General features: G+C 34.3%; 2 protein-coding genes across 7 annotated transcripts in view; both read left to right on the plus strand.

Moving 5' to 3' along the window:
* Parpbp (PARP1 binding protein) overlaps window positions 1-25,719 on the plus strand; it is a 44,314-nt gene that overhangs the window by 6,090 nt on the left and 12,505 nt on the right. For 2 of the 6 annotated variants that reach the window (XM_020185940.2, XM_074084248.1), the window contains 5 exons: window positions 10,234-10,467; window positions 14,374-14,478; window positions 18,579-18,749; window positions 19,967-20,121; window positions 24,131-24,314. In XM_020185940.2, coding sequence (XP_020041529.1) covers window positions 10,234-10,467; window positions 14,374-14,478; window positions 18,579-18,749; window positions 19,967-20,121; window positions 24,131-24,314 — 849 coding nt within the window. Of the gene's footprint in view, window positions 1-10,233; window positions 10,468-14,373; window positions 14,479-18,578; window positions 18,750-19,966; window positions 20,122-24,130; window positions 24,315-25,719 lie in introns of those variants that run through there. The other 4 variants (XM_074084249.1, XM_074084250.1, XM_074084251.1 and 1 more) reach the window with 3 other exon arrangements.
* LOC141425606 (coiled-coil domain-containing protein 201-like) lies at window positions 11,687-14,365 on the plus strand. The gene is made up of 2 exons (XM_074081802.1): window positions 11,687-11,745; window positions 12,291-14,365. The coding sequence occupies exons 1-2, from the start codon at window positions 11,687-11,689 to the stop codon at window positions 12,874-12,876; spliced, it is 645 nt and encodes a 214-aa protein (XP_073937903.1). The 3' UTR covers window positions 12,877-14,365.

Here is a 25,719-nt window from a genome sequence, read left to right on the forward strand (position 1 = left end):
GTATGGATTAATTATTCCGAAGTCAGGTTGTACATCAACATCATTAAAAAATACTGGTCTGTGGCCATCATTGAAATTCAAATTTTCATTCTTCTAAAATTCACTGACATGGTGGAAACTTTTTTTTTTTTTTTTGGTGCTGAAACCGGGGATTGAACCATGGAAAGTCTTCTTTTGAATATGCTCCCTGGTGTCATTCTTTCATAAGTAGCTTGGGCTGAATGAACTAAGCACTAGAGATATTTGAGGTAGGTAGTTATGGCAGAAAAGGATGAATATAGGCTAGAGTGTTAAGGAAAGCCTCCTTGCTTTTAGATAGATTTTAAAGATTTAGAGGAAGGATAATGGAAGGGGAAAGTCAATTTAGAGCAAGGGTCCAAGGGGATCAAAATCATGGTTTGAAGTTGGTAAAGACAGTAGCTTGACTAGAGAAGAGGATTTTTGAATGGTAGAATTGTTTTTAATGAGTCAGTCAGGCCAAAAAATGAAGTGACATTCTGATGAATTATTTTAATCTGACATGTTAGTAGTTTCCAAATACTAAGTTTCATAGACCAGTAGAATTTCCAAATAATATTAGACTGATTTGACTATTTTTTATTTTGTCAAATAAGACCATTAAGGAAAATTAGTCAATAAATCCACTGTGCTCTGTTCATTGCTCCCTCACTTCAACTCCTGGCAATCACCAATATTTTTATTGTCTCCATACCATTGCCTTTTTATTATTCTATTTTATATTTATACATTATTAATTACATATATATATACATAAAAATAAATAAGTATATATTTGTGTATTTATATAAGTAAATATATGTATATATACACACATGTATATATTGTACAAATATATATACACATGCATACATATTATTATGCTGTATTAACCATTTGATAGTAGTAGAAAGCTTGCACCTTTATCCATCATATCTTATGCTACTCTCTCATACATCACAGTATAAGTTGTTAATTTCAGGAAATTTAACAATGATGACATTCTATATTTAACATAGGATCTATAGTCAAAATTTCACTACTTGTCTAATTATGTTCGTTATAGCAACTTTTCTCCAATCTAAGATCACAAATTACAGTTATCAATCTCTTTAGTGTCCTTTAATATTGATCAGTCTTTCTGTCTTTCATGTCTGATATTTGTAGGAATGCACATCACTTGTTTTGTCCCTTAATTTGAATTGTTTTGTTGTTACTTTATGCATATAAAGCATTTTGACAGAAATAACTTACAAATGATGTGTGTTCTTGAGTGCATTGCATTGGGAGGAAGCTGGTATCATTTTGTCCCATTTTAGGACATGTTCAGCTCACTTGATTAAGGTCAGTTGATTTAAGTCTAGTGAATTTTAATATAAAAGTAGCTTTCTATTCCTTTTGTAATCCATAAGTAATCTGTAGAGACATTTTGTAATTATGGTTGGGGGACATATGGATGATTCTTGCCTGAATACATTATTACTATGAGTTATAGAAATGGTGATTCTCAAACTCTTACCATGCTATTTCTGTAATGAGCTGGCTTTCTATTTTAAAGAGATTTTCTTTCATCTTAATTGATTAATTGGGTATCAGCATAGGCCCCAAATTCCTTTTTATTTGATGGCTTATAGTTCATTGCAGTCATTATTCATTGTGCTGCTTAAATTGTCACAGAATTGGGCAATTGGAGTGCCTTTAAGCTGTCCTTTGGATCCTTTTGACAGCATGTTTCTTCTTCAGTATTCCTCACTTTATGGCAGCAGATGTCCAGGCTCTTCTTGTTCTTTTTCTGCCCCAATTCCTGAACCAGACATTTTTCAAAAAAGTATTGATTTAAAAATGTTTATTTTAAAATTATTACAGATGGTATAAGTTCTTTCTGCATATATTTTTTTTAAGCCAACATTGTTTTAAAGACCTCTTCTGATGTTGATGGAAAAGTTAATCCGATTTATTCCTTTGTTGGTACATGTTCCTTTGGTATGACTGCATATTGTTATCCATGGATGGATAGTTGAAGGTTTTTTGGGTGTCAAAAATAGTTCTGCCTTGATAGGAAATGTCTGCTGAGCAAGAAATTTTCTAGGCCCATATTTAAGTAGTCATATAATAGTTATATCTTTTTCTTCCGTGTGGTTATTAGAATTTCCATTTATGTCAACAGTGTAGGTGAGAACTATTTTCTTATCTCTCTTCCTCCATATTAGAGCCTGTCAAACTTTATTAGAAAAGAGAAAAAGATGATATTTCTTTTTAATTTTTCTGATAGTGTCTAAACACTTAAAAACTTTTATTTGACTTTTTGGGTATCCCCTCATTTTTTCATAGTAAAGTAATTTTTAATAATGAAATCAATTAGAAACAATTTAAGTACACAACATCTGTAGGTTATTTCTATATATTGTTATAAACCAATGGAATAGTATGCATTCATTAAAAAGCTTGAGTATATATACATTTATTGACTTGGAAAAATATTTAAGAAATATTGCTAATAAAACGGCTACAATTATATAGTAGTTAATAAGGACTCTGGGAGTCAGTCTGCTTAGATTCACAGACCAATTTAGTCTTTACTGAGAGACCTTAGGCAAATCTCTTAATTAAGAAAATTAATGACAGAAATTATATATTTATCAGGCATACCATATTGCTTTTGAGACAAAGTCTTGCTGTGCAGCCAAGGTTGGCCTTGAACTTGTGATCCTCCTGCCTTAGCCTCCTGAGAGCTGGGGTTATAGGGTGTACTACCATACCTGACTCCATATATTGTTTTGAGATATGTATACATTATGATATGTATTATCTCACATATTACCATTTTTGTGATAACACTTAAAATCTATTTAGCAATTTTCAAGGATACAAAGCATTATTACCAACTAGTCGCCATTTTGTAAACTATATCTTTTGAAGATGCTCCTATCTGACATTTTGTGTCCTTTGCCAACATTTCCTCAGTTCCCTTCCCCTCTAGCTCCATTTTAATCTCTGTTTCTGAACTTTTTATACTGCATGTATAAGTGAGGTCATGCAGTATTTGTCTGTCTGTGCTTGGCTTACTTCATTAGCATGTCTTCCAGGTTCATCCATATTGTCACAAGGGACAGAATTTCCTTTTTAAATCTGATATTATTCCTTTATGAATATATACATTTTCCTTATCCATTCATCCGTTGTTGGACACTTAAGTCTAAGATATTGTGAATAATGCTGCAGTGAGCATGGAAATTGCATGTCTCTTTGGCATACTGAGTTCAGTTCCTTTGGATATTGACCCAGTAGCGGCAGTGCTGGATCACATGGTAGTTCAACTTTTAATATTTGGGGAACCTATACTGTTTTCCAAATGGCTGTACTAATTTATATTCTCACCAACAATGTACAAGTGTCCCTTTTTCTGCATTTTCTCTAATACTTGTTATCTTTGACATTTTGATAATAGCCCTTCTAATAGATATGAGATGATGTCTCATTGTGGTTTTAATTTGCAATTCTCTGATGATTAGCAATCCTGAACATTTTTAAGTTGTTCTTGGCTATTTGTATGTCTTCTCTTGAGAAATGCCCATTGACATCCTTTGCTCATTTTTTAATGGGGTTATTAGTTTTTATGTTTGGGTTGTATGAGTTACTTGTATGTTTTAGATATTAACCTATTCTTAGATGTTTGGTTTGCATGTATTTTCTTCCATTCTGTAGCTTTTTTTTATTCAGTCTTTCATTGTTTTCTTGGCTTTGCAGAAGCTTTTCATTTGATATAATCCCATTTGCCTATTTTTGCTTTTGTTGCCTGTGGTTTTTAGATTCAGATCCGAAAATATCATTGCCTACACCAAGGTCATGGAGTTTTCCCTTTACGTTTCCTTCTAAATGTTTTACAGTTTTAAGTATCACATTAAATATTTCCTCCATTTTGAGTTGATTTTTGTATATAATGTGTGATGGGGTCTAATTTCAGTCTTCTGTATGTAGATTTGCAGTTTTCCCAATACCATTTATTTATTTATTTTCTAATTTTTTGAGGAGAAGGCAGTACTGGAGTTTGAACTCAGGGCCTCATACTTGCTAGGCAGGCACTGTAAACACTTGAGCCACTCCGCCAATCCTTTTTTTGTGTTTTTTTTTTTTTTATTGTTTTATTATTCATATGTGCATACAAGGCTTGGGTCATTTCTCCCCTCTGCCCCTTTTTTTTTGTGTTGTGTATTTTCAGCATAGGGTCTTGTGAACTCTTTGCCTGTGGCTGGCTTTGAACCAAATCCTCCTGATCTCTGCCACTTGAGTAGCTAGCATAACAGGTGTGAGTCACCAGCAACTGGCTCCAATACCACCTATTGAAGAGACTGTTCTTTCCTTATTGTGTGTTCTTAGCATCTTTGTGTGTTTCTACACAGTAACAGTGAACTATCCAAAAAAAAAAAAAGAAATCAAGAGAACAATTACATTTACAATAAATATTTAACCAAGAAAACAAAGACCTAATGCACTTAAACTATTAAATATTTATTAAAGAAATTGAAGACACAAATAAATGGAAGCTAATCCTATTCCATGAGTTAGAACTAATACCAGTCCTTCTCAAATTCTTCCAAAAAACTGAAGAAGACATACTTCCAAACTCATTTTATGAGGCTAGTACTGTTCCTAAATGGCTCTGTTCATATCCTTTGCTTTTTATATCATTGAGTTTTTGTTCCTTTGTTATTCTTTTGAAAGCATCCTATATGTATTTTAGATACTCTACTTATTCTACACTTCGTTCATTTTTTAGGGGAGGCAAAATTTTATTTCTATGTTTCTAGACTTATTCAGCTGGAACTGAGAATTAAATTGACACAAGACACATTAACAGGATAAATGCACACAAATTTATTTAACACATGTTTTACCTGCCTGGTCGCCTTCATGAGGAAATGAAAACTCAAAGACAAGTTTGAATTGAACACTTATGTACTAAATCTGACAAGGAATAGTAAAATGAAATGTGACACCGCAAAGAGATTGGGTTAGGTAGTTAATTGGGTGAAGAAGTGACTAGGAAGGTAAGAGTTAGTATTTCAAGGCTTCTTTGTACTGATTTCCCTTGATCTCAACTTCTTCTCCTTGATGGTAAGGAACCTTTCTTCTGGTCTTAAGATGACATGTTTTGCATAGCAATATTATTTGATTTCAGGAAACATCAGAAAAGTTCACAGTGATCTCGCACTCTGCTGTTTTTCAAGTGCTTTTAACCCAAATTTTCAATATGCAAGAGCAGTGTAATTTGGAGTGACACTCTTTTAACTCCTTCAGTATCTTCCAGTATGCTCCATTTCATGTACTGTCACTGGAAGCACTTTCCTGATTTTGGATTCACCAGCATGTATGTTTGAGACATCTCTTCTGATATAGTCTGGTATGGTTAAGTATTCCTAAACAATTTTTTCCAGATGTCCCATTACCATTTCCATATCAATTCCTTAAAATAGTGTACCTCATTTGCTTCCTTAATTTACCTCTCTATTCCTATTCTTATTTCAGAGCTATGTATCCTTCCTTTTTCTTATAGTCACTGAACTGCACATGAGAAGGTTATCCCAGGGTTTCTTCTCTCTGCTCCCCATTGCAACCCATGTTCAAGTTTTGCCAGTTTTATGACCTTAGCATTTAAAAAAAAATTGTCCGTCTTTAGTAATCTGAAGAAATGACACTGATTAAGAGATTCTGAGGATATTGTAATAGAATGGTGTAGCCAAAGATTAAACCTCGGTGACATTTACTGGAAATGAGAGAGAAAAAAAAAATTGAGACAATTAAGAATCAGTATAGTATATGATTGAAGACTTTTTCTGGAATCAGAATATATTTAACTCACCTAATTTTGTTTGTTCATGAATTACTTTTAATGAAATGAACATATTTTTTCAAAAGTATAAAAGCTAAGTAAAGTATATCCTGAAAAAAGTTTAGTTCTCGTAAAATTTTTGATATATTGAAATATTCATTCCCACTCAGTTTTTATTCAGACTTGTTTATGTAGCAGGCACTCAGGGTCTTTTTCTGCTTATTAGTTTTCTACTTGCTAACTCACTTAATTCACTGTGAAAATTTAGGCTCTAGGTGGGAAAGAAGAGGAGAAGTGAGTTGCAACTAAGATTTTAACAGTTCATGTATGTGTGTTCAGGTGTGCAATGGAGGGCTGCAGTTCAAGTTTTACTTTCAGCTCTTTGCATACAGTGCTGCTAGCCCAGGTATCCTCAACTGTGAGACTTGCAAACACTCAACAATATGAAACAACATATACACATGCCTGCATCTGCATTCATCAGTCGCATATAGTAATAAAAGGATGGAGTTGGTCATATATACCTCTTTCCAGTATTTTTCAGTCTTTGAACTCTATTTAGGTTTTTAATTCTCTGATGTTTGAGAGCAAGAGTCCTAAAGTATAGTCCTTACAGCTTCATTTGAGTATGATAAAACTTTTTAAATACCTAGTAGAACTGTTAGTCTAATGACATCTTTGTCTTAACTGCTTAAGTGGAAGAAAATAAATGGTATGTTAAAATAATCTTTGGGTTTTAGGTTTTTCACATGCTTTTTGAGGGGGAAACTTTTTTTTAGATTGAGTCACATAATCCCTCTCAGCAGCTTTATACTGATAAAAATTGACTGACAATGGGTTCATTGAGGACTGTTGACTTCAGTATATGGCAAATATATACTACTTTATTAGGAGGCAAGTATTTCTGAACTTTTTTCCTTTGGAAATTGCTTCATGCTTTGAATCTGCCTGGCAGTTATGGTATATAGGATGTTTTTCACTTTATATAGTCTTGTTAGGAAGGTTATGAATGTTTCATTGTATGAAATAGACAAAGGTATTGGTTTTATAACCTCATAGAAAGCAATTATAGCACCTGTGGTAGACTGTCGAATTTGAAAATGACCCCCAAAATAAGAGGAAACTGGGCTTTAAAATCATATTGCATTTATCTAGTATCCTTCCAACAACTACTTTACTTTGAAGAGGGAAAGAGAAAAGAAACTGACATTTTTCAATTTAAATTTTTTAATTTTATCGTTTTTACATTTACTCACATGTGTATACATTGTTTGGGCCACCCCCTCCCCTTTCCTGGCAGAACCTGTTCCATCCTCTTGTTCTCTGATTTTCTTGAAAAGATAGTAAGAAAGACATAGCAGTTTTGCTAGCTTGAGATAAAGATAGCTATACAGAGAGATTCCTAGCATTGCTTCCATGCACATGCGTATTGCAACCCACGTTGGTTCATCTCTGCCAGACCTCTTCACCATAGTGGCCTCAGCCAGTTTAAGATTATTTTATTTGCTCCTCTACAGTGAGCACATCAACCACATTCAAGTTTCAGGTTTCCTTCCCTTTCCCTGTTCCTCCCATGCACGTTCTCCCCTTAGTGTGTGACCCGTGTCCAATATTACTGCATTTGTTTTAGGTCTATAATCCACAGATGAGGGAGAACATGCGATTTTTGGCCTTCTGAGCCTGACTGACTTTGCTTAAGATGATGTTTTCCAGTTCCATCCGTTTACTTGGGAATGACAAAATTTCATTCTTTTTTGTGGCTGAGTAAAATTCCATTGTGTATAAATACCACATTTTCTTGATCCATTCATCAGTTGTGGGGCATCTTGGCTGTTTCCATAGCTTGGCTATTATAAAGAGTGCTGGAATAACCATGGGTATGCAGGTGCCTTTGTAGTAACCTGAGTCGCATTCCTTCAGCTATATCCCTAGGAGTGGGATTGCTGGATCATATGGCAGATCTATGTTTAGTTTTTTAAGAAACCTCCATATTGTTTTCCAAAGTGGTTGTACAAGCTTACATTCCCACCAGCAGTGTATGAGGGTTCCTTTTTCCCCACATTCTTGCCAACATTTGTTGTTGATGGTGTTCTTGATTATAGCTATTCTAACAGGAGTGAGGTGGAATCTTAGTGTGGTTTAGATTTAGAAATTGACATTTTTGATTACTAATCAGTTATTAGGTATTATTTAACCTGTACAATCTCATTTTATAACCAAGGAAATTAATGCAGAGGGCTTTCAGTATCTTATTCAACCGAGGGCACATAATTAATTATTGCTCTTTAGTAGATCTGCTCTCTTTTCTCTAACATTAACAACAAAAAAGTCTCGTTAATTAAAACTGTAAATTTTATCTAATGTTTTAACTATAAAATTACTGGTATAACATACAAAGTACAAGTGCCCTGAAAAATATGTAACTCTTGCTTTTCTCATTTTATTCTTGTGAAATACTATCCTTCTTAGGTCCATCAGAGAATTAAAGAATTGAACATTTTGAACTTCCTTCATATATTAGCCAAGTGGCACATTTTCCTAGCAAAACATTTTCTGATTTGACCACATATCCTCTCAATCAGTTGTTACTGGTTTGAATAATAGAATATGCTGTCATGGTGGGCACCTGATCATGAAAACTGATATCTGGAGTGCCTTTTTATTTGGATTTAAAATGTTTTTACAATCCCAGTATAAACATTGTTAATCTAGTCAAAACCTTTTCTCACAAGATCAAGAGCTTGCATAGTTTGACTTTAACTACTTATGGTTGGCAGGGCGAGAATAAGTTATACATTGGGATTAGACACAATCTTAATTTATTTCAAATGTGAAGGATGTCATGCTAAAAGCAGTTTTAGGAATTTTTGAGGTAAAGCAATTTAATCTTAAAACTCTAAATAACTGAATTAATTTAATAATTTCTACTTGAAAATTTTCTGGAATATAACTGGGAAGTACATTCTCTAAACTTTAATACAGTGCTGGGGAGTTACCATGTTTAGATTATAGATCCAAGGTTTGAGAGTTACTTTTTTTTTTGGTAATTGAGCTAGGCTATAGTTACCTTTCATATTTATGATATAATAGGTCCTTATCCTAAGGACAATAAGAATAATTTTCTTTGCTGTCTCCAAATGGGTGAGTAAAGTACTAATTTTTTAAGCCAGTTTGGACACCTTGTCATAACTTTGGATAGTAAGGAGAAAATGTGTGGCTGGTTATCATAAAAGATAAGAGATTTAGAAAAGCCTAGTATGTCGAAGATAGCATATAGTCCAGGTATGCTGATTTCTTTCTGTTATCCATCAGTGGATAAAGATGAGGTTACAGTGAATTAATAGTTCTACTTACTACTTAAGTTACATACCCATCTTTAAATGTAATTAATGAAAAGACCTTGGTGTTAGCAGAACCTACTAATATATTAAAGAAACTTACACATGTTTGTTACTCATGCCGCATTGGAAAGGAGTAGCTGGAATTTTTTACTGAATTAAGGCTGGTGTTTTTTGAAAACCACCATTATTAGTATTTAGAATATTAATGTGGATGAAGAATGCAATTAGCTAATAAATAAATAAATAAAAAACAACTTTTAGCATGTTCACTGAGATAATTTAGCAGGTGGATATTTAATGAGTGATTTTAAGAAATGCTTTACAATTAGAGAAAATATGGACATATCATGTTGATTAATATTATTGGGTATCTAAGTACTATGTCTGTTTTATTTCTTTGGGAGAAAATAGAAAATAAAAATATGAAAAGAAAGTAAAAGAGTAACATTATCTAGATAGTAGCATCTGAGAGCTTACAGAAAGAAACTTGCCTTGCTTTTTAATACTCTTTTGTTACAGTTTATTCTAGGAGTAGGTAAGATTCAAAATTATTTTCTGGCCCCTAAGTTTTAGTACTGATTTTGTGCTTTTCTTATAACAGTAAAGAAATGAAACTTTAAAAAAAACCTGATTTCTATAATGATATTTTAAGATCAACTCTTGGAATACTGTGTTATTTGGGAATTCATTTGGCACGGGCAATTTTAAATAAGAGATTAAAAATATGCTATATAAAATAACTAAAAGGAAGTAAATATTCACATAAGCAAATGTTTCCCCATCAGTAGTAATAATGTACAGCTCATCATCCACCCATCACACTACTTTATGTAAAAGAAATTTAGGGCAGTTCAGGAAAAGAACAATACTACATATTTGCTAATTTTGTCATGTATGAACTTGCCTTAATTGTTCATATTTTATAAAATCATCAAACCCTTAGACTTTACTATAGCAAAATGCTATTTGTATTTCCCATCTTAACTGTAAATTAATGAATATTCTGGCACCCAACTTCATCTGGTTTTTTCTTTTTCTTTTTTGTGTGCTACTTACCTCTTTCAGCACAATGGAGAATTTACAGTCGCTCTCAGTGATGTCCTACTGACATGGAAATACTTACTACATGAGAAATTGGACTTACCTCTGGAAAATATGGAAGTGGTTGACCATTATAGGGACATTAAGAAGATTTATGATGATTTCTTAAGGAATAGTAATATGGTAGATCTGATTGATATTTATAAAAAATGTAGGATTTTGACTTCTAATCGTGAAAAAAGTGACACAATATCCCCTGTAAGTATTTTTAAAATAACTCTACCTTAATCAAATTAAAATTCAGCTATATTTGCTTTGATTTTAAATTACAGTGCCACCAGTTACACTAAATGGAGGAGGGTTACTGAAGGAAGAGAAAACAACATCCTCCTTTTAAGGCAATGTAACCTGCTTCTATCTATTGTCCAAAATTAGTCGCATGGCCATACCAAGCTGAGGAAGGGTCAGGAATGTAGTCTTTATTCTGGGTAGTAACATGCCAGGATAAAAGCAAAAGCTCTATTACTAAGTAAGAAGGGGAGAATACAATACATCTTGTATTTGCCTCATTGGCCCATCATGGAAATCTTTGCCCTGCTTTAACTTTTTCAAAACATATGTGTACATGTGCCATGTGTACTCATACATGTACCACCCATATCATGATACTTGTGAATGAAGATTGTTTTATTCTTCCCTAGCTATATTTAATTTGCCTACTTGCAGAGATGAATTTTGACTACTTTTCACATAGTTAGTTTATAGAGGCTGATCATACATAAGTACTGGGTTGTAGGAAAAATAAAGAAGATCTTCTGATCACCCAGTAATAGTATAATATACCTGACATCTTTGGGTACATTTTTTTCAATCCTGTTCTTTGTCCCTGTCTAAGTTCTCTAACAAGTTTGAACTTGTCTTCATTTGAGTGAATCAGTTAGTAACATGGGCTTTGTAAAGGTACACATTGAAGGTTATCTGTGTGGAAGGTTGTCTCCACATGTCTCATTTGTAGGTTACCAGAAATGAAACTGAAGCTGCTAAGATGGTAGTATATGAAGAAAATGCCTGCATTTAAACCTTGGAACACCAATGACTTGGTGTCTGATACCTACCTTTGCTACAGGGAAAATTCTAGTAAGGAAAAAAGTGGATAGGAAAACATCCATATATTGACTTTTTCAAAAATGCACTAATTTATGCTGTCTTTAATATACGTGTGTGTGTGTGTGTGTGTGTGTATATATATATGTATATGTATATGTACCTGATAATATTCCAAATAATTCTGTATTTCATGATCTTGAGTTTTCATGACCCTGATAAAATTTCTTTGCTTATTTGTTATAGCTTAAATAAAGCAGGAATTACAAGGGATTTAGATAAAACTAAGACAGGGCAATTCTGGGAACATCGTAACTTGAACAGAGCCTCTTTCTCCTTTACTCCCTAGTTTGTAATTCCTCATCCAAGGAGCATGGATGCAGGGCCTGTAGGCATCTGGGAGCATATAAGGCTTTGGACTCTAAGTAGAGTGTAAGTAGAGCGATTTGGTACAGGGATGGCTTTCTCATCATCTGTGAGTTTCTGTAATGTAACCTCACAGACCTGGGGTTAGGAGCAGAAATGAGGAGAGATGTGAGAAGAATTTAGCCACAGAGATCTGTGGACAGTCTGGACAGGCTCAACAAATGTCCTCTGACCTGCCAGGATTCCCTGTCCCTCTAAGCTATGAAGTAGCTAAATTACTTCCTGTTAGTGAGGCTTTGGAGAACATAAGACTTCTTGGCCCCAGTGGGTGACTGGCAACCTTTTTATTTCTCCCACTGCTATGCCAAAAGCATAGAGACCATTTCAACTTCCATTTCTTGTAGAGCTATCGTGTCAGAGCTGAGCCCCAAAAAGCCAATGAAGAAAAACAACATTCCAACTAAAGGTTACTAGCATCCTTAGAAGGATGAATCTGCTGACAACGCACATGCCCAGCAGAATGTCACAGCTGCTACAAGGGATGGACAACTTGACCACAAAAACATTAAGTCCTTAAGGAAACTCAGTGGTAACACCAAAACTTGACTTAGATCTTACCAAAAAAAGAAGGCAGCCTGTTGGGGTCTTGGTGTGGGCGCCATTGTCAGAGCTTGGACTCAAGGGCCAGCACAGGCCTTCAGCTGGAGCCTGAGACCACTGGGAGATACCCCCTACCTTGGGGAAAGGGGTTCTGAGGGTGGATACCCGATCCCTGCAGGACCTTCCCAGGATGTCCCCACCCACTCTGTAGAGATCAGCTCGACAGCCGCCTCCAGAAACAGGTCACCTGCCATCTGGGCCTCCAAGGGGCTCGGTGGGCAGTTAGCGCCCAGCCCTGACCTCTTAGCCCCTGGGGAAGATGCTCCCGCTAGGGCCTTGATGGCAGCGCAGCAGCGGCAGCAAAAAAAGCGAGTCTGCCCTCGAAACTCGGGCTCTCCCAGCATCCCTCACACAGCCCACCTGGGAAGGCGCCACCCCAAGAAGCTGGCGGCTGCCCTGGAGTGGGTGAGGCAGTGGGAGAGCCTTCTGCTTCAGAACATCGAGGAATCCTCTCAGCCCTGTCTCACTGTTGAGATTGAAGAGAAACCCGTGACCCAGGAGCTGCAGTCTAACACCCATCATCAGCCAGAAACCTAAGTTCACAGGCCTCAGACACGCCTGTCTTTGTGGACACATTGTGGTTACTAAATACAGACCTAGGTTTTATTTTTATAAATGTCTGCACCACTCACTTTATCAAAAATGTTTGCTTATTTTTTTCCAAAAAAAACAAAGCACTTACCTTCCAGGCCCATCCCTCCATCTGCTGCTTTCCTAGTCCCTGTTCAGATGTATTGGACAGGTGGGCTGGCTGTTCTCAGGGAAGGTATAGAGGCCTGTAGCCAGAGTGGAAGCAAAGGGATACTCTGTAAACAAAATCACAGATTGTGTTGGCAAATAGCTTCCAAGGGCATGTAAGGTCTAGGATGCTCTGCTTTAAGAGACAGGTAAAACGTTTTATTCTCCAGCCACAGATTGAGTGGAAGGTGTTCCCTGCTGTTCTCCCCAGAAGTGTACAACTGAGAGGAAATTATGAAATTTCTCACAATGAGAGATTACAAGCAAGCTGGCAACTGCACTTGTTAGCAGAGTTAAAATTTCTTTAGATGAAATTGATTTGCTGTGTAGGGTATTTCAACATTTGTAACTTTTTTGAGCTACTTTCTCCTGTATCAGCTGACTATCTAATTGGCTCACCTTTTTTTTTTGTAACAATTATTATCAGGTTATGAAGTGATAGAAATGATAAGTTTGTTAATTTTTTAAATAAGCAAACAGGAAAGTGTAAAGAAGCAGAAAACCTTCCTATGTAACTTTATGTAGATACATACATAGAATACTTTTTTCATGCTTTATGAAAGATAAGCTATTTTCATGAAAACTTAAAGATTTCCCAATACAATATGTAAATTCAGATCCAAACTAAGAATTAAGCACAATAAAAAATTAAAACACAGAGAAAAATATAAGATAAAGAAATGAGGGAAAAGTTAAGAAACTTGGAAGTCACATCTAGAGAACTTAGCATGAAAATGATAGGAGTTCCAGAAAGGAAAACAGGTGCATATGAAGGTGTAATTAAATACATAACATATGTTATAATAAATAGTTCTGTTAGCTGAAAAGAAACCTGAATCTACTAATGCTGAGTTTAACAAGTTCTAGGCTGCATTGATGAGAAAAGACACATTCCTAGGAATATCCTAGAAAAATCCTTGGACTTTTAAAGATAAAGATAAATGTTAAAAGTTTTCTTATTAAATATAATTTAGTATTTAACATACTTAAGTTATAATTTAAATATATTTGTTATTTAACAAAAAAATTAAATAGCATGTCCTGGAAGAAGAGGGTAGTGACCTAAAAAATCTCATTTCCAAGCAAGATAATCATTTATCAGTCAAGTTAAAGGAAGGACTTGTGAGAATATGCAAAAGGAGTGCCATGTTAATATCTCATATGAAGAATTCCACGTATGCTTAGTGAATGCCAACAAATGTCAAGTAATCCTCTGTGCACTGAGCATCAATGACAATAGATGTGGTGCATTCTTAATAGTCATGCATTTTATTAGTAATACCTTATTCCCTACAGATTCAACTACAGCATTTTCTGTCTGGCAAAGAGTATGCAGTAGCTGCTGAAACTAATCTTTATGAACCTACATCACCAATGAAACACCACGAGGATAATGAAAAGGTACTGATAAGTTGTGAGTAAATTAAAGTAGGATATGATCCCTGTTAAATAACTATATAAAAAAAAAACCCACTATGAATTTGGTGGTTCCTTAGAACCAAATGTTTAGTTCTTTTTTTTTTTATTTTATTTTTACAAGTTTCCAACTTGTTTAAATAAAAATGTATTTGCAAAGAATAATATGTTGGATACTGGTGAGAACATCGCACTAATCAGGGTCTTCATAGGTTTGGGCCAAGGTAACTTGCACTGAGCAAAAGAAGGTGTCATTCAAAGTACCAGAGAAGTAGCTGAAGTTTGAAGGTTGTCTGTTTTTTTCTGTGGTAAATTTCACGTTTGCTGTTTTAGATGATGTGATTCTTGGGAGAATATGTTCCATGACTAATGTGTCAAAAGTTCTGATGAGAGTTTTAGAGTATTTGCAAAACCAGTAAAATTTTATCCATATTTTGAAAATATGCTCCAATTTTTGGGAGTTTGATGAATTGCCTTTGTTTTAGATAAAACGTTGTTAGGTTAGATTGTTCCAAAAGTTCCATGTCCTCTCTCTCTATATATATTACACTTTTAAAAACCATACTTTTTTATCACTACCTTCAAATAAATACCTGTATACCTGCTTCCTGGGTTTAGTAATATGTTTTTTTGCCTGTATCTAATTTTTTTCTGTCCTACTTGAATGAAAGTTCCAATGTCATGTGACATTTCATCCCTAAAATTCTTCAGTATGCATTTCCTGAAAGTAAGGGAAAATAATAATATCAGATTCCTCCATTTGTCCCAAAAATACTCTTTATGTCTCTTTAGAGTTTTTTTAGGCTTTAAGAATTCCCTTAATCCTTTTTCTTTCTTTTTGTCTGCTTAGTACTCTGTGATATAATTTAATTCATTCCTCTATTTGCTATGTTTCTTATGAACTGGAAGCTAAAAGTTTAGATATAGGCTTAACATTTGTAAGAATTACTTTACAATGGATGTGGAACATTTAATTTTGTATCACACCAGGAAACACAAACTCAGGTTGTTTTGAATTGCCAGATCTCTCCAGTGTACAGATATAGTTTTCCCTCTGCTATCAGCAAAGATCAGTGGTGACACCTTTTACCTAGTAGTTTTTAATTTTTGCATTAATGGTCCTTGTCTGAACCAATTATTTGTTTAACATTTGTAGAATGGAAGAATGGGAGTTTGTTTTGTCATGTCTACATTAATTACCAGCCATTTCTCAGTAAAGCAAAGCCTTATTTTGTCAAATGGGATCAAATACAGTTCCTTAAATATGTCAAGGCCACTGTTTAATTATCTTTACCAGTTTAGGAGCTAGTGCAATCTCTCTCTCTCTCTCTCTCTCTCTCTCTCTCTCTCTCTCTCTCTCTCTCTCTATTGAGAGGGAAAGAGGCAAATAAGATGTATTTTTCTATTTATCTTTCTCTTTTTTTTGTGTACATTGCTATGGATTCACTCATGAATTTTTGTTTATTCAGTGTTTTAAAAATATTGGTCATACTTAATCTTTGATGCTAAAATAGAGGGAGCCCCATCAAGGTAGCACCTGTGTTTTCCTTACCTGCCCCATTAGACTTTTTGAACATTTTCTTTTCTCCTTTCTGGTACAAGAAAATATCCCAAGCCCCACCTTCAGACCAGTAGATCTGATTCATAACTATTTTCTCTTGCTTAGAATTATTTTTTCACTTACATTTTCCTTATTTTTCTTTCCTTCCCCAAATCTTGACATAAGTTGACTGGTCTTTTCTCAGTTGTACTTAGAAGAACATCCACGTCAGAAGGGTAGATCTCTTTGATTTATCCTAGCACTCTGTTAGGAGGAAAAAATAATTTTTAAATTTTCTAACACAGGAATGAACTGATTTGTATGTTAAAAAAACCTAAACTCTTGGAATTTTGGCTTACAGATATAAAGTATTATCCAAAAGAGATATTCATTACAAAGGGTTATAGTACATAGAAAAGGATGGCTCTTCATCGTATGCATATAGCATATAGTTTGTTCATTTAAAAAACACTAGTTGTAACTCAAGTAGAGGACTTGTCCTTGAGGTCCTGGGTTTGATATCGTGGGTTCATACCCCAGCACCCAAAACATAATAATTAAAAATATCCATATAAATCTGATAGCTTATTTCATTGTATTAATTCTCTACTTTTGGTCTTTTTCTTTCTTGGGTTGTGATTTCTAATAGAATTTTATGTACTAATTTGCGGACGGATTAGATTTTCCAAGGCCAATTGAAGTTCATAGTCATTCTCTTAGCTATGCTTCTGGTACTTGAAGTTTCGAATTTTTCTTTCCACAAAGTATTTTTGGAAGTTAAGGTATTTAAGATTTTAAAGTGACTTTTTTGTGTTGCAGTCTTGCAAAGATATATTTTGATCAACTGTTTTTACTAATGTCATACCAGAATTAAGTAGAAGAATGGAATGAATTTAAGAAGTAATATTTTTGTTTCTTTATTTGTCTGTATTTTATTTTTCCTGAGGTACTGTTGCTTTAGGAATTCTGAAGTAATGAAGGGGAAGACGGAATGAGGTTCCTTCCCCAAATCATTATTTAAATAAGAAATTCTCACAATATACTAGTTCTAGTCCAATTTTTGTTACATGTAAGCATTTATGTGTAGGCGAAGAAAGTAAAAAGAATCTATACAAACTGCAATTTTTTTTTGGTACTGGAGTTTGAACCCAGGGCCTCATACTTGCAAGGAAGCCAGTTTTTTTTCAATTTAGAAAAACTGACTTTCATCAAATAGAGGCTGCATCTGTGTGTCTCAGTGAGAATCAAGGGACAGGAAAAGAAACTTGGAACTGTTAGAAAACTTAAATAAAATTGTCCAGTTTCTAAAGAAACATTGCAAATACTTTGTGGTATGGATGGAATCAATTTATTAAACACATAAACAGAACATTATCCTTATTTTTGGCATCTTGGTAAAGCTTCAGTCTTGTGGATTTTTTCAATTTAGGCCTTTGCTTCTGGATATCATAACTGTACTTATGTGGACTGCTTTTCCAAAGAGCCTCTTCAAAACCCACTTGCACATACAAGAGCAGGGAAACCATAACTGCCATGTTATCTGACCATAATGATAGGGAGAGATGTCCAGTTGCAGTCATGATTTAAAAGAAGTGTTCCATCTGTGAGGGCTCTAAGATGTTTTCCCCTTACCCTTGTTGCTTAGTTCCTTTATGTTAAATTCCCCATCTTATGCCTGCCTTTTGGATGCTTTCCAGTGTCTTTTTACAGTTTTATTTTTAAATAAATATTTTTATTTTTACCTAATGTTCTATAGTTGTTACCTGTGGTTTTTTACATAATTGCTTTTCCCTTAGTACCAGAAGTTACAAGACCTTGAATACCTACAGATGGCTAATTTTAAGAAAAAAATTATTAAATGTCCTACTTTATCATTTGAGTTTGAAGGACAAGTACAATATAAAGATGATGCCTCCATCAAATTCTCCCAAATTTTATTTATCTTGTGCTTGAATAGTCTGTAGCTTTGTTTGAGGCCAGTTAACATCAATATCAGCTACCTGCTATTATTTTCTTAACATTTGGCTGAATCTGTTCATTTTGATCTTCAGTAGGTTATTTAATAGTATCAAAGTTAATATCTAGGAGTTCTCAAAAATTTACACACTTATCTTTAACCCTTAAATCTGGCATTGCAAGGGGTAGTGTAGGCATAGGACCAAATAGAGCTAGTTGGCTCATGTTCCAAGCCTTTGGGAACTTTATACTGGCTATTATTTTGTGGCAAATGTATGCTCGAGAATGACATGAGACCTCTTCACAAAAGTATACTTGAACTGTATCCTTTATATCATTTTCTAAGAGCCAGTTTCCAACAATGATGATAGTTGTTATTTATGCACTGTTTCTTATTGACAGTGAGTTGATTTCATTGAGAACATGTTGATTATTCAATCTAAGTTTTCAGTTTGTGTGACAATTCTCTTTGCCTAAAACTGAATGAAATATTGTGATTGAATGATCCATGTTTTTTTACTGCATATAAAAAGGTTATAGATTTAGAATAATCGCAATAAAGAAAATAACAGAATATTGTATTGTACAGGTACTGCTACTAGCAAAGAAAATTATCTTTTCATATTTAAGCCTGCTAGTGAATTTGAAGAATGATCTGGCTTTGGCTCATATTCTCAATATTCCTGATAGAGGACTTGGAAGAGAAGCCTTCACGGATTTGAAACATGCTGCTCGAGAGAAACAGATGTCTATCTTTTTGGTATGGATGTGTTGCACTGTCAATATTGTTTAAGACACCTAGAGCAGTGAATCTGTGTTCCTTAATGTAGGGTTGTTATAACTATAATGAAACAATTATTAAGTGGTTAGTTTATATTTAATATCTGTATTTGAAAAATTCATGGTACTTTTTGCTGTATCTTTCAAGTTTGGCAAGGAAGAATTTCTCTAAAGCATTGTTTTTCTACATATGTTTTACAGAATGCTAGCCCTGATAATTTTTTTTGAGATAGTTCTGCTATGTAGCCCAGCCTGGTCTTGAACTTGAGATCTTCCTGTCTCTATCTCTTGTGTGCTGGGAATGTAGGTATGTACCACTATGCCTAACTTTGGTAAATTCTTAAATAGATGTTTCCAAAGGCAAAAAAGTCCCTGTTAAATTCTTCTTGAGTAAATGTTTCCAAGGGCAAGTTTAAAAGTAGTATTCCCTGCTGATTTGATATCAAGACCTCTGAGAAGTCTTGCCATAGGAAAATTTGCTTATAACTTATAAGAAGTTAACCTTGTTATTTAATCTGTTGTTTCCTAAGTTATATGACCAAGGAACTTTCCCTCATTTCATAGAGCTTGTCTTTCTTAGGATCACACTTTGGAAAATACTGCTTTTAGAACATGTTATCTTTGATGGAGTCCCTCTTATGATAGCCATCACATATGAATCATTATCTTTGTAAAGACATGACTTTTTGCTATACATGATCAAATAATCCTGGGATGTGAAAGCTAGTGATTATTTAGCCTAACTATTTTGCAGTAAGGGTAAAAGAAAGGGTATGGAAATATTCAATTACCAGACCAACATAGCAGCCCAACTGACATTGAAAATGAGTTTGTTCTATATAACAACTTCAATACCCAATAAGAATATAAATAGGAAGCAATCTAAGAATATATTCATGAACAAATTCTTTGTAGTCAGTAATCTATTCTTATGAATATGAATATATTCTTTAGTCCTAATTTACCCTGTAACTTAGCACTTCAGTCTCCATCTATAGCTGATATCATTGCTACCCTTGTGAGTATGAATTCTGCATGGCACTTGTTTCTGTGGTTATTTGCTCAAATCAAAGTGTGGCATGGTCATTTTAACTGTATACATAGAATTATATAGATTTACGTAACTTCATAAAGTAAATTTTAGTTCTAACTTACTGGATCACTAAACATAACTAAATCATGTTTTTTCATTCATAGGTGGCCACATCATTTATTAGGACACTGGAGCTTGGAGGGAAAGGATATGCACCATCACCATCTGATCCTTTAAGGACACATATAAAGGGATTGTCTAATTTTATTAAGTTCATTGAAAAATTAGAGGAGATTCTTGGAGAAATACCAAATCCAAGGTAATAACTTTTCCTAAATTACAAATGTGTATTATTAATCTGTCTTTAAAACTTCACAGTTTCAGAGGTAGGAATGAAAGAGATGTTGAAATGACCAAGCATTAAAGTGAAAAGTAGGAAGAAGAAACAAAATATTGGGATGAATAAATTATAATTGAATGACCTTTCCCCCATTCTAAATTTCTACCTCGCTGTGGTTCTAAAAGACTTGCTAAAGTCAAAAGGCATGTTCAAATTAAATTTGATCTAGCGTATATTAGTTGTACATGGGAATTTCAGTGTGACATTTTCATATATGTTTACGATATACCTTGGTTAGATTCATCCTCTCCATCATGCTCTCTTCCCCTCTTCTTAAAACAATTTCATCGTTCTCTTTTCATACACGTATATAAAGTACATCACACAAATATGTAAAGTTCATCCTTCACCCTCTCCGTTTGCCCATCCCCTCCCAATAGTAACCATCCCTGAAAAGGACCTGTTTTACATTCCTGTCCTTTATTGTTCATGTGGGTTTACACATGAATATATTGACTTTAATCAGATTAACTCCCTCTATTCTCTTTTTCTATTCCCATCCCTCTATCATTTGACAGCTTTCAGTGTTTCATTATGCTATCTGCATACACAGATGCAATGTATTATTCACTTTATTATTCACTCTCTATCCTTCTCTTTTCCTCTCCTGCCTCCCTCTATTGCCCTTGAACAGTCCTACTATTACAAACATATTCTCTATATATGTATGTATGTATATATAATCATATATGTATTTATATATACATGTATCTTTTAGATCTAGCTTCCACATATGTGAGAAAACGTGACCTTTTTTTTTCTAAACCTATTTACTTCGTTTAACATGATGATCTCCAGTACCATCCATTTACTTATAAACAACATAATTTCATCCTTCATGGCTGAATAATAGTCCATTGTGTATATATACCACATTTTTTTAATGACAAACTTACAGGTAGGTACCAGTACTAGTCCCAGTTCAGAGATGAAGAAACTGAAGTCCTAGGATCAAGTAATTGTTATTTAAGTAGCAGAGCTGGGACCTGAACTCATTCAATTTTGACCTCGACATTCATTCTCTCATCTTATTCTATAAAATTTCAGTTGGAGAGTCTAGTGAGATTTTTTTTTTTTCAGGATTTTATTCTGAATTGCACCCTATCTTCTTACATATATATGAGTACAAACAAATTTGAAAGAGGGTTTTGAAAATAACTTATAGACAATGTCAATGACATCTTCAATTATCTTTGAGATAGTACTCAAAGGCAACTCAAATTTAGTATGTCCAAAACTGAATCTTCATCTTTCTGTGTAAAATTACTTATCCTCTTAAAGTGATGAAACCTCCCGTCAGTAACCCAAGCAGAAATCTGAAATGTATCTTAAAGTCTCTCTTCTTTTTTCTCTATTCCTTGACTCACAAAGATCCATCAACTCCTCTCACTAACATTTTTTATATTCTTTTTCCTCATCTCTATTCCTGTAGCTACTATCTTATTTCCATTTTTTATGCTGTCTGTTTTCTGACTTTTATCCTTTCTTTTTTGGATTTTTCTGCCTGTTTCTGAGTTGTCCTTTCTGCTTCCAGTCTTGTATTGCCCCGTCCTGTTATCCTTTTTGCTGCCAGAGTGATCTTTCTGAAACAGAGAATGTTAATCCTATGATTAAAAACCTTCAGTGGTTTCATGTGTTAGATACAGGACAAAACCCTGTATCAGGTTTTATCTAACACAGTCTAACGCATGCCTTTCTCTCCCTCTTTATCCTCTTTATCTCTCAGCCTTACAACCAGAGATAAAAATGTTACTTAATTCTTGTATCTGAGGATAAGTTTGTAACTACTTATCTTGTAAAAGGGGTATTACAGGAACTTTGAGTTGAAGGGAGAATGGGAATAGATAGATAGAAAAGAAAGGAAAAAAAGAATCAGTTCTCAAGCTCATCACTCCCTGCCAACTTTCCAGGAGGCTATGTTAGCTAAGTTGACTGCATTTCTATACTTTGCCAGTAGGTGCCACCATGACATGTATGCTATACTTTTACGTGAGGAAAAATGTCTTAGAGGCTTCGGGTTAGATGAATTAGTTAGTTCTTTAATTTAGAAGTTAAATGATGTATTTCAGGGTTTTAATGTATACCTGCATTATATATTGGATTGAATATTGAATATCCATGTTCAGAATGTTAAATCTGATTGAAATGTTCCATTCTAACCTAATGTTAAAATTTTTCCTGTTTAAAAAAATTTAGAAGCATTTTGATACATATTATGAACACATTTAGTTTTTAAGGGTAAAATTTATTTCAGCAAATAGCTATCAAATTCTTGAATATGGTACACACAGGTCAGTCATTTTATTTAGTAAAGTGAAGAATAATCAACTGCATTAAAGTATTATCAGTTACTTATCTATGTTATTGTTTAGAGTTCTCTTCCAGTTACTCTGGTTCCTTTCTCAAAGAGCCAATTTTGGCATGAAATGTTTCTCATCTTGCCTTATCAAGTCACTTGTACTTTTAAAGCAATCCAACTATATGGTGCCCTTTTTGGAGATAGTGATTCAGTAGAATAAGATCTGGAGTTGATTGTTTTTTTTAGTTCTGAGGTGTGATAAGGCCTCATGCCTGCTGGCAGGCACTCTATCTCTTGGACCATGTCCCTAGCCCTGGAGCTGATGTTTCAAACAATGCTGAGTACTATCCTGATAACCAGTCAAATTTGGGAGACACTTGTCTCATGCATTATCATCACATATTAAATTTCTCTGTGGTATTCTCATAACTTTGCTTTTCCATTTAGACCAGCTAATGTGAATAATTTAAATAATTTAAATGTGAATAATTACATTTCCCATGCTCATTAGGGTGCCTGGCTGCTCTCGGATGCATGAAACCTTTTCCTTTATGCCACTAAAAAGAGCAGTTTAGTAGCATACCAAAGGTAGAAAGTGGCAGAACTGCTGTTTGTGCTCAGGCAGCCTGACTTCATGTCAGACCAGACTACTTTCTCATTGGGCACTGAGCAGCCTTTCCAGGATACATCAAGGGATAGATATCTCATGACTTGAAAAAGAGCCCTCTTCTATTGTTGAACATCTCCAATTTCTTCCTAAGAACGGGCCAAGATCCTCTAGAGCAGGAGCTGTAACCCACATTATTTCAAGTTCTGTCTGGGTATAAAGAAACATTGATTCCAAGTTTTAAAAACACTTGTCTGTTGACTGTAGTTGATCACCTTTGGTTTGCTTTGGATTAGTGCTAACTTTCTTAGTTTCTTCTTCCACCTATAATAATCCTTCCTATAGTACAATGTAGTATCAGGCCAGTCTCCTTCCTTCCCTCCTCGAACCAGCCCAGAATGTCATGTTCTAGGTCAAGCTATTTAAACTTCATGAGACTCAATTGTCTCATCTGTGATTTAGGGGTAATAATAACAAAGGTAATAATAACAACTAATTGAATTGGTCTTAAGATTAAAGTCATGTAATATTCTGTATGTTCAATGAATGGTATCTGTTTTTGTTATCTTACTAGCTGTTTTTGTTATCTAAAGGTACATATTTTAAGTATATTACATGTATGTAACTGGATCTGATCTGTTACCAAATTTCATATATAACTAAATTACTTCCCTTTAGCTCTCAAATCAAGAAAGAAGGTGGGTCTCTTCTGTAATCCCAGGAGGTTGTAGGATTACAAGTTTGAGGCTAGCCTGGGCTAGCAGTGAGACCCTGTCACAAAAACAAAACAAAACCAAAAACCAAAAACCAAACCAAAACAAGGAAGAAGCAACTTGTTGAAAAACTTTAAAATTTTGTTTCTAATGACCTTAATCTTTTTCTTAAACGCTTTAGTGTTTGCTTTATAAGATCAAAGCTATAGTCCTTGAAAGGTGTTGATTAACAGAGAATTATATTCTCAAGCTTATAAGTATATTGTAATTTTTAATAATGTTATGAAGGCAGTCTTATTTCTATTTCAGCACTGCAGGGAGTCGGATACTATCAGTGATAAAGATGCAGCTGGTTAAAGGTCAGAACAGTGGGGATCCTTTTTATAAAGCAGTAGAGAAAGTTGTTCAGGATTTGGATCTGAGGATTAAAAATATTATGAATTCTCAACAAGAAAGTGAAGACGCTAGCACTACTGACATCAGTCCTCCACGGGTAATGAGCTTTTTATTTTTCATTGTCTTGCTGTACAAAGCATTGTCTCTTCTATTCATTTTAGAAGTGATTTATAGTTGTTACTTAAGTCAGAAGAGTATGTTTCCTGTGTCCTAAGATGATATTGAAAATTTAATTTTCCCAAAAGGATTATGTTCAGCTTAGGTAAGTCATAACACTTTGGGCCAAACTATTTGTAGTTGTTAGAAAGTAAGACATTGTATAATCTCCAGTGTGCTTTTTAACACTAAAACCTTTTAATTCTTAGTGAATATTAAGTATTTTGCACTGTTTTTCAATATTTATTCTTATGAAAACAATTATTTTTCCTCTTACTAGATATAAAAGAAGAGCCTGGTTTCTAACCCTTGTACTAAACTCTCTGTAGAACAGCAGCAGCACTGTGAGAAAGAGTTTCCATTCATTAGTTTATTTTTTTTAATAGAGCTCTATAATTTCTTATTTTCTACCTACATTCCCAGGGTACCACAATCCAATTTTCCCCATACCTGGCAATCTTTGAATTGCATATTGTTGTAACATTTACTTCTTTCCTTAATTTTCTTACATAGATCATCAAATATAATAGATTTACAGTGTTATAGGAGAAACAATGTAATCAACTTTCATGATTTTTAGCTCCAGAAGAAAATTTTGGAGTATGACGTATTATAGTCTATTTGCTTCAGTTTATTTAGTTAACGCAAGCCCCTTTTCATTAGGTGTCATGGCAGTCAGTGTGTGAACAGAGACTTTTGCTTTATTATTTATTTCTTTATCCATTCATTCACAGCCCTTCGTGTCTATTTGTAGCTATTTTTCTGTAATGATGCATGCTTTTAGATGTGCTTTGAAGCCATGTCATGAGGGAGACTCTTGCACCATTTATTTCATGTGTGTCAGCATTTCAGTGACTAGCTTGGCGCAAATGACAACCAGGTCATCACTGTAAGTATAAATCAGGAACTGCTGATAATAAAGAACACCAATCTCTCCACAGTCCTGGCAGAAGAAATAAAGATACAAACAGCCTGGTTTTTAACTTTGTTTTCAAAACTACGTTAGATAATACTCAATGAAGTTAGTATTAAACAATGTGGATTTCTTTGGCACTACTAAAAACTAGGAGTGAAGCACCAGATTGTGATAGGTAATCAGTTTTAATTTTGGTTAACCAATACATTATAGTTCACCTACTATCCTGAGTCTGCCAAGTAGAGAAACGAGGCCACGACCATATTAATAAAATCTGAGGAAACTGTTCCAGAGGACCCAGTCCATTATAGTCTTTTAGTTTGTTATAGCTCTGTTTAAAATCTAAATACAGTTATTGTACTTACTTAAGAAAGTAAGAGATTTTACCGGTATGTCAGACTGACATAACTTTTTTGGATGATATACAAAC

This window comes from Castor canadensis, chromosome 8, assembly GCF_047511655.1.
Source record: "Castor canadensis chromosome 8, mCasCan1.hap1v2, whole genome shotgun sequence".
Taxonomy (NCBI): Eukaryota; Metazoa; Chordata; class Mammalia; order Rodentia; family Castoridae; genus Castor; species Castor canadensis.